This window comes from Aulonocara sp. 'chitande type north' Nkhata Bay, linkage group LG6, assembly GCF_057382095.1.
Source record: "Aulonocara sp. 'chitande type north' Nkhata Bay isolate Kocher_YH1m ecotype deep benthic linkage group LG6, A_spYH_male_GT1.1, whole genome shotgun sequence".
In the NCBI taxonomy this organism is placed as follows: Eukaryota; Metazoa; Chordata; class Actinopteri; order Cichliformes; family Cichlidae; genus Aulonocara; species Aulonocara sp. 'chitande type north' Nkhata Bay.
The window spans coordinates 8,059,463-8,073,382 of NC_141349.1; the positions used below are offsets into that span (position 1 = coordinate 8,059,463).

Genomic DNA, 13,920 nt, shown 5'->3' on the forward strand with positions numbered 1-13,920 from the left:
AGAGTCGTCGGCCTCAAGAAGAGACTTTATAGTCCTTCACAGATCACAGGTGTTTAACTATATTTAACTTTATTCCGCTTTTTAACGAGCTCCCCTTTCTGTCATACATCATTTTACTTGGCAGAATACCAAAAACATTTAATCATATGTCAGTCATTAAACTAAAAGGACTGCTGCCTTTGCTATTATGCTAGTGTGCATGTGTGAGATCTTGTGCGTGTCTGTATGTGCAGGGATATTGTTAATTCCCAACACCTTTGGCCTTACTTGGCTTTACTCTAATACTCTAAGCTGCCTGGAGTCAACTTCAAAGGGGAATTCCTATTGATTATCGATTTAGTCCCACTCTCTCACACACACACGCACCAACACAAACCCTGTTGTGCAGACACGAAGAACTGCCAAGGCTCCGACTCAGTCAATCAGCAAAGAATTGAATTGTCTTATGTTTTCTGTCACAGGAACTGAGTTCATAGTTAAAGAGCTCCTTCTTGATGGACAACCTCTTTTCTGCACTGGCTTTGGCAAGCCTCCAGTGCCTCCGGCCTCTGGTTTTTGTCACCCAAAGTGGCCCATCCACTTACTGTTAAGATCAACTGAGCTATTTAGTTCCTTGGCACCTCAATTTTTTCTTCACTGATATTGGTATATGGGTACACAAATCACAAATAAATGTTTAGCTATAGATTTCAGGCATAAACAAGCATTTAAAAACACAGGACTGAGAACACTTGACTTTCAGCCCAAGATAATTTCCTCTGGTCACTTTCATGGCTCATTTAACACTCCTGGTGTTTGCTTGTGTTACAACATGTAATATTGTGTTCTGCTAGCAATGTCACATGTCCAAAGTGTCTCACATAGCCTCTGTCTACTGCCCTCGTCTCTTTCAAGAAATCCAAAACGTGACAGCTGATTTTAACAAAAACGAAGCTATGTGAAACGTATCGGAGACACGTCCATTAAACTTTAACAAATTCAGGATTATATCAAAAATAATCCTAGCCATGTAATACTTAAAGTTCACGTTTCATGCTGCCAAATCGAAACATCCATTTCTCCTGGAGAACCTAACAGCGCATGACTGAAAAAGAAAGAAAGAGGTTTGGCTGGGCACTCTGCCGGGAGATGCCTGTCAGTATGGAATGAGTGAATGTCTTGTTGTGTGATAGTGAAGATTTTAAGAAAAGGTCGCGATGCTTCTCGATGTCCATGAAACCAAACGGTCAGACAACCGAACACGTTCTCTCCCACCGGTTTCATGTTTGACGTGCAGTTCAAAGTTTCTCTTTTCCTGCAGAAGAAGCGACTGTCCGCACAAATGTTATGTGTATGATTTTTATACAAGGCCGTATCATATGTTTTTGTTTTAGTTTTCCACACAGAAGTTATGTTTAAAAGATAAATTAAAGTTAATGAAAATGTCCCTCACCCCACCTCATCCCTTTATCAAATATAATTGTTGAATAATTTCAAAGGGTTTGGTAAGAGCTCTTTGTTTCATCCCATCAGTTCTCCACTTGGTGCTGAGATGTTTTTCTAACGTTGTGTTTTTTTTGTCATTCCTTGGATCAACTCTAGGGGGAATAACAAAAGTAAAGACATCAGTACAATCAAATCCCTTCGTGTGCTGAGGGTGCTGCGACCTCTTAAGACCATCAAACGTCTCCCCAAGTTAAAGGTAGAGCCATTTGCCCATCACTTTTATTTTCCCAGGTAACATTATACTCACTGAATACTCACTGAATTCCTCGACTGTGACAAAATTGCTGAAAATGTGTCCAAAAGAGGGAAAAACAACATCTGTCTGGGGATCATAATCCTACAGGTTGTAAACTAGCTGAAATGTGTTACCCCAAAGTGCAAAAACACTGTGATGATTTACAGACTTCCTGGTTTTAATTAACTATAGTTAATCACCCTTAACCGTGGGGCACATGGCTCCCCTGAGCCCGGTTCTTGTTAAAAGGGACTTTCTCCTTCCCACAGTTGCCATGTACAGTTGCTCAGACGGGGTCATTTGATTGTTGGAAATTTCTGTCTATTACTGTATCATCTTTATCTTACAATATAAAACCACTTCAAAACTGTTGTTTTGATTTGGCGCTATATAAATACAAACAAATTTAATTACATTTTAAAAATCTTTTCTAAAAGTTGTCTCTGCCATCTCCTAAGAATTTTCAGACGGCTTCATTACATTTGTAAATGTCTCCATCTCTGCCCTGCAGGCTGTCTTCGACTGCGTGGTCAACTCTCTGAAGAATGTGTTGAACATCCTGATTGTCTACATGCTCTTTATGTTCATCTTTGCTGTGGTGGCCGTTCAGCTCTTCAAAGGTCACTTCTTCCATTGCACAGATGAATCCAAGGAGTTTGAGCGCGACTGCAGGTGGGTTCAGATGTTCTCTGGGGAGGCGGTCTTTGGTTACCAAGAAATAAATGTTACAGTCTTTATGGCTATACTGCCACCTAGAGGAGCTTGCTCGGCATCATAATACATTCTGCTTTTTTCAATAGGAAAATGCCATTACTGAACACTGGGCCAACCAACCAACTTATTATTATGTCAAATATAAACAAAGCAGAAATATACCTTTAAGTATGAGTATACATATAGCTATGGTGCTTTTGTGAACGTACATTTTTACATATTGGCTAATGTTTTTCATGTGTTTGTATTATTTAAAAAAACATGTTGTGCCATCTCACCAGGGGCGAGTACTTGGTATATGAGAAAGATGAAGTTAAAGCTGAAAAGCGGGAGTGGAAGAAGTACGATTTCCACTACGACAACGTGGCTTGGGCCTTGCTCACCCTCTTCACCGTCTCAACTGGAGAGGGTTGGCCACAGTGAGTGGATTATAAACACACACAGAAACCCACACACAAATAATAAACTCATTTTTTGATCAAATTTGTTACTGATATACAAATTTTACTTTGTGACAGCGAGAGTTTTACTTCAGCACACAAAAAGTTTCTTTTCTCTTAAGCAACGATCGTTAATATATGCATTTCACTGCATATCGTACTCTGTATGACTGTGTACGTGACAAATAAAATTTGAATTTTTGAATTTGGTGCTGCTGTATGTAAATAAAATGTAAAACTGAACTGAATGAGTGAAACTGAGCCACTGGGGATGATAATATATGTATCAGTACATTTTTATTTAGCCTTTTTCCTCCATCTCTCCCTTTTTTTAGGGTGTTGAAGCACTCAGTGGACTCCACCTCTGAGAATCAGGGCCCGAGCCCAGGTTACAGGATGGAAATGTCCATCTTTTACGTGGTGTACTTCGTTGTCTTCCCCTTCTTCTTTGTAAACATCTTTGTGGCTCTCATCATCATCACCTTCCAGGAACAGGGGGATAAGATGATGGAGGACTACAGCTTAGAAAAAAATGAGGTGTGGAGAGAGATTAAAGTTGCTTTGTGCTTTTTCAGATGTCTTGTCCCAAAAGTAAATTAACCGTAACACGCCTCCCCTCTGTTCTCCTCATCCAGCGAGCCTGTATAGATTTTGCCATCAATGCCAGGCCCCTGACTCGCCACATGCCAAAGAACAAACTGAGCTTCCAGTATCGTATGTGGCAGTTTGTGGTATCTCCGCCCTTTGAGTACAGCATCATGGCTCTAATCGCGCTCAACACCATCGTCCTCATGATGAAGGTAGAAGTCGCCCTCTGAGTGAAGTATAATGCATCATATGTCACTAATGCCGTTCTCATTGCTTTCCTGTCTATGTGTGTGTCTGCAGTTCGAAGGTGCATCGATGGTCTACAATAATGTCCTGAAGAACCTCAACATTGTGTTTACCACCTTCTTTTTCTTGGAATCAGTGCTCAAGATCATAGCATTCGGCCCTCTGGTGAGACTTTAAATGAAAACGACCTGCACACAAAAACACACTTTCCTTATGTAGGCTGACCCAGTCTATATGCACCAATATTTCATCCTATTATTCATTAATAAAGCAGGTTATTTTGGGAGGCAGATCTAGATCATGTTTTTCTGGAGAAACCCAGAGTGCACCGTGTGGAGCAGTAGTCATGCTAGCAGCCTCCTTTCGCCCTGTCTCTACTGTAACATCAGCACTATTGGATGGGGGCTCCTTACCTCCTTCTGGCTTTAGGTTGTGAAAGATGCAGATCTTTAAACATCTCTCGTTTTGTTGTCTTTCTTACCTGACAGAATTTCTTCAGAGATGCCTGGAACATTTTTGATTTTGTGTCTGTCCTTGGAAGCATCACTGACATATTAGTGACAGAATTTGGGGTAAGTGCTGTACGGTGTTTGGCCCAAATGAACAATAAAGAATGATTTGTCGAATATAAAAGAGGCTCAGAGGAAAAGCCAGCTTTTTTGCACATGTGGTGACTGGCCTTTGGAGACGTCTGTGAAGTCCTTAAAATGAGGCAATCACTACCCAAGGCCTCACTGAAACCACTAACAGACAGAATTATTAAGTCATGGCCTGTATTAAAGCAATTTATTCATGAGATATTAAACTATTTTAGATGCAAGAGATATTCAATATTAAGGCTTCAGCAAGACTATGAGGAATCCTTCCATAAATCTTGCTTAGCCTTCTGAAGTCATCAGTCCATCATAGATAAATAATAGCTTCGGACTGATTTTTGGACTTGTCAGAGATCATTTATTAAAAGTAATCTGGATCAGTAGGTTGCAACCCAAAAAAGTGTCCTCACATTATATAGATGCACATTTGCAAAAGTGGGACTTAAAGAAAAGAAGGCAGTCACTGGCTGCTCCTCCTATTATGGAAGCTACGGTAGATGGTGAACATTGTATCACGGTGCAGCTGTTGTTTCTAGCTCATTTTGAACCTGTCTTCAGTGAGCAGTCTCTCGATGTTACCTGTGAGTTTGTTGGTACTTGTATGTGTAATAGTATGTACATATGAGTTAATATAAGTGTGGATATGAGACCAGTACTTCAGTAGAAGTTTCAGCCTCTCTTCACTGTCCAGCTGTTGTATCATTTTTGCTTGGTGTGTTTTGAATTTGGCATCAGGCTTTCTTCTACTAAGTCTTCCTCTCATTCACACTGACTAGATTAGCAGTAACTGTGCTAAGTACTGCCGTCTAGCAGTGTTTGCAGATGATTAAAAACACCCTCTGGCCGTGTTGGAGGGGCCACATTTGTATGTGAACAGGCCTTAATTGACACCTATGCTGCTTCAAACAGTGAACTGATTGTTTCAGACAGCTGATTGATTTCTTGTCAGGATGCTGCCAGGTGGTAGCAGTTGAACTGCTGGTTACTGGCTTCGCAAGTAAATTTGAGTGTTCATAATAGCTAACACTTACTTTTGTTGTGAATTTTCATACATAGCCAAAAACAGCTTTTGGTTAAAGTTAACTGAGCTGGCTGTATATTTACAGAAAGAAAAAAACCCAATAAGATTATTATTTTTCTCTTTAACATCTTGGCTTGCTTTGTGTCTGGTTCATTGTTAAAGATTTGACATATCTGCTAAACAGAATGGCACGAAACACCAGTCAACTCAAGAGCATCCCAGACATTTTCAAGTTAATGACTAAACACTAATGTATGTAGAGGTCGATTCATTTTTGTCTAGTTTTAGGATCTGGACAAATAATAACACTTCAAGCAAATATCCGGATTCTTCCGTTTAGTGTTTTAAAAGGAAGCTGTTGTTTCTTTTTTTCTTTCTTTTGTACAACACCAATACCAAAAAAGTTGGGTCCCTGTGTAACATGTAAATAAAAACAGGGTGCAATGTTTCGCAAATCTCACAAACCCATATTCTAGCTGCTTTGTCTGCTTTGTCATAGTTTCATCTTGCACCCATGTTGTAGTCACAGCCCTGGCTTTGCTCACCTGAAGATAGTTGGCTTCAAAAGGGAGAGGAGTTCTTGTAGCTTATCTCTGTCAGTGAGGGCTTGTATAAGTTGTGAATCATGCACACCTACTCCACTAGTGTCAAAGAATAAAAAATATGGAGCAGCAAATTGCCTTTGACTTCAAATAAATGAACTTTGGTTAATGAAAGCTGGAAAAGAAGAGAGGCTGAACTTACTCTTTCCCAAATGAACTGCTGTTGTCTTGAAGTGTTTCAGTGCTTTTGTGATGACGCCCATATTGATTCTGTCTTCCTCTTCTATCTCTTCACATGCTTTCTTTAAACCTCTCTACTTTGTTGGCGCCCTACGCCCCTCCCACTCCCTCCTCCTCTGATAAAATCCATCCAATCAAAATGCACTATGAAATCCTTCATCGTGTTCTCCATCCATGCTGCACCATGACATGTGGTGGTGGTCCTGTGATGATGATGATGATGATGATGGTGATGGTGTGTGTTCCATGTCCAAATAAAACACACAACCAACACCCGCCAACCCACCCACTTACCTTCTCCCCTCCTCCCCCAAAAAATATCTTTCACCCACTCACATTTTACTACAAATGAAAACAAAAATCCTCCCATTCCTCTTTCTACATATTGGCATATGTAGAATCCGGTTGGTTTGTAATTTATCTCTCAAAAACTTTCTCCTGCATCTTCATTGACTGTGCACACCCTCGATTCATTTGTTGCTCCCCAGTCACCTGCTCTCTCATGGCCAGTCTTAACCCTGAACCCAGTGCATGCGCTTTCTGGATGTTGGACTTTTAAACTCTCTGAACTTCCTGGTCACAGTACTTCACTCATCCGTGGACTGAATGTAAAATAGTTCAGGTGGCTCCTGGGATGAAATTGATCTGTGAGGTCGATGGACATTTGTCCTCCAAAAAATTAAAGGAACACTTTAAAAACACATCAGATCTAGGTGGGGTGGGGGGGTGGGGGGGGCATGCTGGATATCTACACTTATAAGGACTAATGTGTTTGGGGGGGGAAGGATACCACATTAATATATGGAAATGAAAATTATCAGGCTAAAGAGGGTTGAATTAAAAGACACTATAAAAATAAATAATGAGGCACGCTAGTCTATTTTAGTCAATTTTGCCAAAATTTTATTGCAGCAGCTCGAAATAGTACTCAGTAGTTTGTTTGGCCCCCACATGCTTGTATCCATGCCTGACAATGGTGGGGCTTGCTCCTGATAACAAAATGTCCTGGGGGATCTTCCCCCAGATCTGGACCAGGTCTGCGACCACTAATCACAGTCAGTTGCCGTCTTCGAAGCAAGTTAGGTGAGTCAAGATGGACTCAGTCAACTATCATTTTACGATTAAATGAGGTCACGTTAGCAAATTCATGCAGACTATTTTTAATAATACACCATGAAAATCACAAATCTGTTAATATCTACATACAGTGCTGTAAAAACATATTTGCCTCCTTCTTGATTTCTTATTTTTTGCATATTGGTCCCACTTAAATGTTTCAGATCATCAAACTAATTTTAATATTATACAAAAATATAAAATGCAGCTTTTAAATGATTATTTCATTCACTAAAAAACATTATTCAGACCTATCCTGCCCTGTAAAAAAACGAATTACCCCACTAAACCACACTAGACACATTATTTCTGTATTATTACAAATAGATTACATGTATTTGCTAACTTGACCCCAATAAATAGTGAAAAATGATTGCACAGTGACTCCATCCTATTGCCGTTCTGTTAACATCTTGATGCACCAAAGTTGCTCCAAAAACAGCAGCTGACCATCAGTCTAGTAACCATTTTACAGGCAACAAGCTCATAGCACATGGCCACCGTGTCATTACACCTGGGCCAAGATTACCAGGTGTTATCTTTTATATAGTCTATAGATTCATCCATAAAAGTTCCAGTAGTTTGGTAAATTTCTTGCCAGGGTTACTGATTAAGAACATGAGGTGGACAGTTTAAAAAAAATATTGCTTACAAGGCAAAGCCAAACTTTTTTATATTTGAATTCTGTAGTTTGAGATGTCTGTGTTCCTCACAAGAATGTATCACACACAAATGTATCAGAGTATTAAATCTTCAAATACAGTTAAAAGTACAATCTGCACCAGTGGCCCTCTCTGGACTGCATGTCGGCCAGCTCCTTTCTCCTAAAGTATGCTGCCTGAACTGAGGCTGCTCTCTGGTCCTTCTCCCACGCCTTCCTCTATACCACTTCTTCCTCATCCTCCTCTTTTTGCCTTGCCTTTGAACGACAAAATGCCAGAGCCTCACCAGAGTTTGGCTGTTGTGTGTGAAATATTTTCTCTGTGTGACATGCCAAAAAAGCAGAAATAGGCTCAGTACAAATTCCCAAGGGCATTGGCAAAGATCCCGGCAGTAAGAATCACATATTTTACATTTAACTTATCAGTTCTTTTCAAAAGGGAACAAAAAATACCAAAATCTTTAGGACATACAGGCATCTATATCGTAATGTCACTCTAAATTAAGGTTTGTCAAATACTGATTGGTTGTTCTCCTCTAGAGACAACAGAGAGCAACCTAGCTTCCTCTAGATGGGAGCAAACTCAAGCCATGCTCTGTTAGGGTTTGTCATTATGTGTGTGTGTGTGTGTGTGTGTGTGTGTGTGTGTGTGTGTGTGTGTGTGTGTGTGTGTGTGTGTGTGTGTGTGTGTGTGTGTGGTTGACAGGCACATTGCACTATGCTCCATCTGATGTGGCCTGCTTGCCCCCACCCTCCCCAGAGATCAGTGCATTTTTTTTCTCTTAAAAAAACTGTTTTGTTGTATCAGATTGGATGATGACCTTTAAACTCGTACAACTCTTCTTCTTCTTTTTTTTCCTTCCTCCTTTTTCCTTTCTGTCTTTTTTCCCCTTCAGCCTTTTTACTGAGAGCCGTTATGTTTGCAGTTGCATTCATTTAGTTGGTTTTGACTTCCCTTCTCTCTTTTTCTTTGTCCTCTCTTTCTTCAAGTGTTGATTTTGTTTTTTCTGTTTGTTAGAGGAATGCTGTGCAGGTGCGGCATACTCGGTGAAACTCACTGTGTTCTCCCTTTGTGCTCTAGAATAATGCCTTCAGTTTGAGCTTCCTGAGGCTCTTCAGAGCAGCTCGCCTTATAAAGCTGCTGAGACAGGGAGAGACCATTCGCATCTTGCTGTGGACCTTCGTCCAGTCCTTCAAGGTATTCAGTCAATAAATGACACAATCAAAAGGTATGCACATGTCACAATACACTTAATGGGACTAAAAAGTGTTTCCTATCTGCCATGCTAGGCTTTGCCATACGTGTGCCTCCTTATTGCCATGCTGTTCTTCATCTATGCCATCATTGGCATGCAGGTGAGTACTGCTTACAGAGTCCTGAGATTTTTACATTTGATGGGTTGGGACAGTTAAATGCTTCAGCAACAGTGTGAACAACACAGAATTTGTTCACAAAGGATAGAAGTGTCTATCCTGTATCCAAAGGTTTACTTACATTACACATCATAGAAGTGCAAGTAAGATAAAAAGAGGTTAAATTAAAGATCTTCTTGTGCAGTCACAGTGCGTCTCATAAAACATGTCATATACATATACTCAGAACCGCTAAGGGAACACTCCATCATCACAGTGTGACACAAGTCAGTTAAACTTGGGGGATATCAGGCTGTCCGCAACTCAGCGGAGTGGAATAAAATGAATGGATGGAACTGCCAAAAATATTGTTGCATCATAACTAACTAGACAGATTCATATAGCTGATGTTTGACTTTGTGTTTAACTGTGATGACCACGTGTTCCTTTAAGTTTTTTAAACATCATAGTATAAATTGCACTGCAAAGTATACATACTAATCTCAAATCAAAGGCAGGGTGAGGTAATGAGCTGCTTTAAGCTTCAAAAAGTCATCACAAGGGTTTCATTATAGGTTTTGTATATAGACGTAAAATCTGCAAAATAAGCTGGCAAATAAATACTGCAGTACAATATTAAAAATGCAAGGTGTGATCAAAATGTTTGCTGTAAGGTTGTCTGCTTCCAGCGGTGCTGCTGTTTCTGGATGCCACTGTGGGAGTGTCACTTTTGCATCTACTTTTTTGGGTCGAAATCGTCACATCTCAACTTAAATTTGCTTTTGAGAAAGAGGATAAAGTTGCAAGGGGGGAAATCAAAAATCTCCTGCCTGTTTAAAGTGCTGTATACCAGTGCGGTTCAGTTCTTTTATGGCTAATCTTCTCCCTCACATGTCTCTGGACAGTAGAAATCTGCACTGACATTCTGACCCTGTAGGATGAATTAACAGTGCACAGCCCCATGCATGTTGAACAAGCATCCATATTGTTGTACCTCTAACTTGAAGAGATCCAATCCAAATGAAGCAGGAGCGGCTGGTCCTGGCTCAGCTTCGGCACCTGGTGAGCTCATCACTGGACCCACTTCAGTTTGCCTACCAGCCTGGCATTGGAGCGGATGATGCCGTCATTCACTTCCTACATCGTTCCCTCGCTCACCTGGAGACCGCTGGAAGCACTGTGAGAGTCATGCTCTTTGATTTCTCCAGTGCCTTCAACACTATTTTTCCCTCGGTCTTGAAGGACAAGCTGGAGAACTCAGGAGGGGACCATCACCTCACTACCTGGATTTTGGACTACCTCACTGACCGACCACAGTATGTGAGAACCTCTGCAGTACGGGGGCCCCACGGGGAACGGTTCTGGCTCCGTTCCTCTTCACCATCTACACTGCAGACTTCTCCCACAACTCCACCCAGTGCTTCCTGCAGAAGTTCTCTGTTGACTCTGCAATAGTCGGCCTCATCACTGATGCAGACGACAAGGAGTACAGAGGACTGACCCAAGACTTTGTGGACTGGTGCCAGCTGAACTACCTCCAGGTCAACACCAGTAAAACCAAGGAACTGGTGGTAGACTTCCGCAGACACAAGCATCCTCCACTGCAACCACTGAACATCCAGGGTATGGACATTGAGACTGTGGACAGCTACAGGTACCTTGGTGTTCATCTGAACAACAAACTGGACTGGACTCATAACTCAGACGCCCTCTACAGGAAAGGGAAGAGCAGGCTGTACCTGCTGCGGAGACTCAGGTCGTTTGGCGTGGAGGGCCCACTGCTGAAGACCTTCTATGACTCTGTGGTGGCGTCAGCCATCTTTTACGGTGTGGTCTGCTGGGCTGGCAACATCTCTGCCGGGGACAGGAAGAGACTGAACAGGCTGATCTGGAGAGCCAGCTCTGTTCTAGGATGCCCTCTGGACCCAGTGGAGGTGGTGAGTGACAGGACAATGGTAGCTAAGCTGTCATCCCTGTTGGACAACATCTCCCACCCCATGGAGGAGACTCTGACAGCACTGAGCAGCTCCTTCAGTGTCAGGCTGCAGCACCCACGGTGTGGGACGGAGAGATTTCGCAGGTCTTTCCTCCCCATTGCTGTCAGACTCCACAACAAAGACTCCAACTGACCAAACACACACATCCACACATGTGCAATAACACTAAGTGCAATAATCTTTTTCTGACAAAGTTGTATTTTTACTCAGTTGTATTAAGCATTTGTATTCTATTTTTATCCTATTGTATATTTTATTCTATTTATTCATTCTACTGTGTATAGTATTTTATTTTTTTTTTGTATTCTATTCTGTACAGTTGTGTACAGTATTTTATTCTTATTGTATTCTAATTTTTGCTATATAACTTTTGCACTGTCCACTTCCTGCTGTGACAAAACAAATTTGGGACTAATAAAGGTTATCTTATCTTATCCCTGGAGTCTGTCCACAGATGCAACAGATGATAACGAAGGGGGGATCATCCAAATTAAACCTTGTGTATTATTTGTTTGCTTATTTGTTTCCTTTTAACGGTTTAGTCATAATGCAATACATATGAATAAAGAAAATGTTTTTAAAAATGGAAATATTTAGTAGGAATAAAACTTAAACGACGAAAATGATGTGCAAATTGACAATTAAAAGTCGAGTGCTGCAGAATATCTATTGTTGATGTGTTAATGTGCTGAAAACGCTGCAACAAGGCAGTTCCTGTTGTAACGACGTTGCCTAAACTTCTTGATTTTTCCTTGTTTGACTGCTGTTTGTGTGTAGTTGTTTGGGAACTTAAAACTAACTGAGGATGATGGAATCAATGAGCACAATAACTTCAGAACCTTCTTCATGGCCCTAATGCTGCTGTTCAGGTAAGACTTTACTTCCTCTCTTCTTCTCCTGTTGACGCTCAGTCTTTTTCTCCTTAGAAGCAGGACAGTAGCACTGATGTGCTATTGTATATGTTATCATATCTTCTATATTAATAATCTTCTGTGTTCATATCAAGTCGTGTACAATGCCCTCTTTTTTTAATGTCTCTCATAGGAGTGCTACGGGTGAAGCGTGGCAAGAGATCATGTTGGCTTGCCTGGATAGGAAGGAGTGTGATCCTGAATCAGGGAATGATAAAAAAGAATGTGGCAGCACCTTCGCTTACACATACTTTGTCTCCTTTATCTTCTTGTGCTCTTTTCTGGTGAGAAAACCCACTGGATACACTTTTACGCAGTTGATCAAAATATGGGTGATAGAGCAGGTCGCCAATCACAAGGTCGGTGGCTGCTTCAGTCGATGCGTCAAAGCATTCTTGGGCTAAATACTGAAACCCGAAAAACTCCTATGCATCCACCAGAGTGTGAATGTTAGTTCAAAGTGCTTAGGTATAGATAAAAGCATTGTATGAATGTGTTTGATTAGGTGAAATTTGTACTAGAAAGTGCTTTAAGTAGGGCAAGAAGGCCACTATGTAAGCATTTCAGTCCATTCCACTCACCCGCCACTTTGTTAGGTACACCTATTCAACTGTTTGATAAAGCAAATATCTAATCAACTAATCAAATCACAGAGATTGAATGCATTTAGGCATTCAGACGTGGTCAAGAAAATCTGCTTAATGTGTCAGACACTTTGTTTTTGCCAGATTGGCTGGACGGGGTATTTCAGAAACCTCTGATCTACCGTGATTTCCCCATACAGCCATCTTTAATATCTCTAATATATATAATAAATATTCAGTGCGTTGCAGTTCCCTGGGTACAAATGCCTTGCTGATGTCAGACATCAGAGGAGAATCACCAGTCAGCTTCGATCTGATTGGAAGGCAAGAGTAACTCAAATAACCAGTCATTACAACCATGGTGTGTATGAATATCTGTGAGTGTACAATACTTCAAATCTTTGAAGCAGAAGGCCACAACAAGTAGCACTCCTGTCAACAGGAAACAGGAAACTGAGGCTATAACAGGCTCAACAGAAGTGAATAAAATGTTGCCTGGACTGTTGATTTCTGCTGTAACAATAAAATGGAACATAAAAGCATGGATCCATCCAGCCTCGTATCACCAGCCACTTTGCTGCTTCCAGCAGTATAACATGCTCAGATCATCTCAAACTGGTTTCTTGAAATGAAATCAGTACATAAATGGCCTCTGCATTCCTCAAGCATACGCTAGAAATAGAGATTTGTTTAATGAATGTGCAGCTGATAGATCTGCAGCACCCGTGTGATGCTGTCGTGTCAATATGGACCAAAATCTCTGAAGAATATTTCCAGCACCTTGTTGAATCTGTGCCAGATCTGAAGGCAAAACATGGGTCCAGCCCAGGGCTAACATGTACCTAATAAAGTGGCCAGTGAGGGTATGTTATTGTTTGAAGAAATTTTTTACATCACTGTGTTTGCGACATACTTGTTCCAGATGCTGAATCTGTTTGTGGCTGTCATCATGGACAATTTTGAGTACCTGACTAGAGACTCTTCCATCCTGGGGCCTCATCACCTGGATGAGTATGTAAGGATATGGGCCGAGTACGACCCTGCCGCCTGGTGAGTGACACACAGGTGGACTCAAATCCACACAAAAATACAACTAAAACACACACTGCACACTGTTGGAAAGTTCTCTGATTTTACAGCGATATACTATTATTTTACCGTGTACCTACACTAACCTCCAAAAATGGCTTC

At 41.1% G+C, this 13,920-nt stretch overlaps 1 protein-coding gene across 10 annotated transcripts in view; it reads left to right on the plus strand.

Annotated features, from left to right (window-relative positions):
- Window positions 1-13,920, plus strand: part of cacna1ab (calcium channel, voltage-dependent, P/Q type, alpha 1A subunit, b) — a 148,514-nt gene that overhangs the window by 102,940 nt on the left and 31,654 nt on the right. For all 10 annotated transcript variants that reach the window (XM_086294826.1, XM_086294832.1, XM_086294834.1 and 7 more), the window contains exons 26-37: window positions 1,582-1,681; window positions 2,232-2,392; window positions 2,716-2,853; window positions 3,210-3,411; window positions 3,510-3,674; window positions 3,763-3,873; window positions 4,197-4,280; window positions 8,966-9,082; window positions 9,175-9,240; window positions 12,012-12,103; window positions 12,279-12,429; window positions 13,652-13,779. In XM_086294826.1, the coding sequence (XP_086150952.1) occupies window positions 1,582-1,681; window positions 2,232-2,392; window positions 2,716-2,853; window positions 3,210-3,411; window positions 3,510-3,674; window positions 3,763-3,873; window positions 4,197-4,280; window positions 8,966-9,082; window positions 9,175-9,240; window positions 12,012-12,103; window positions 12,279-12,429; window positions 13,652-13,779 (1,515 nt within the window). The remainder of the gene's footprint in view (window positions 1-1,581; window positions 1,682-2,231; window positions 2,393-2,715; window positions 2,854-3,209; window positions 3,412-3,509; window positions 3,675-3,762; window positions 3,874-4,196; window positions 4,281-8,965; window positions 9,083-9,174; window positions 9,241-12,011; window positions 12,104-12,278; window positions 12,430-13,651; window positions 13,780-13,920) is intronic.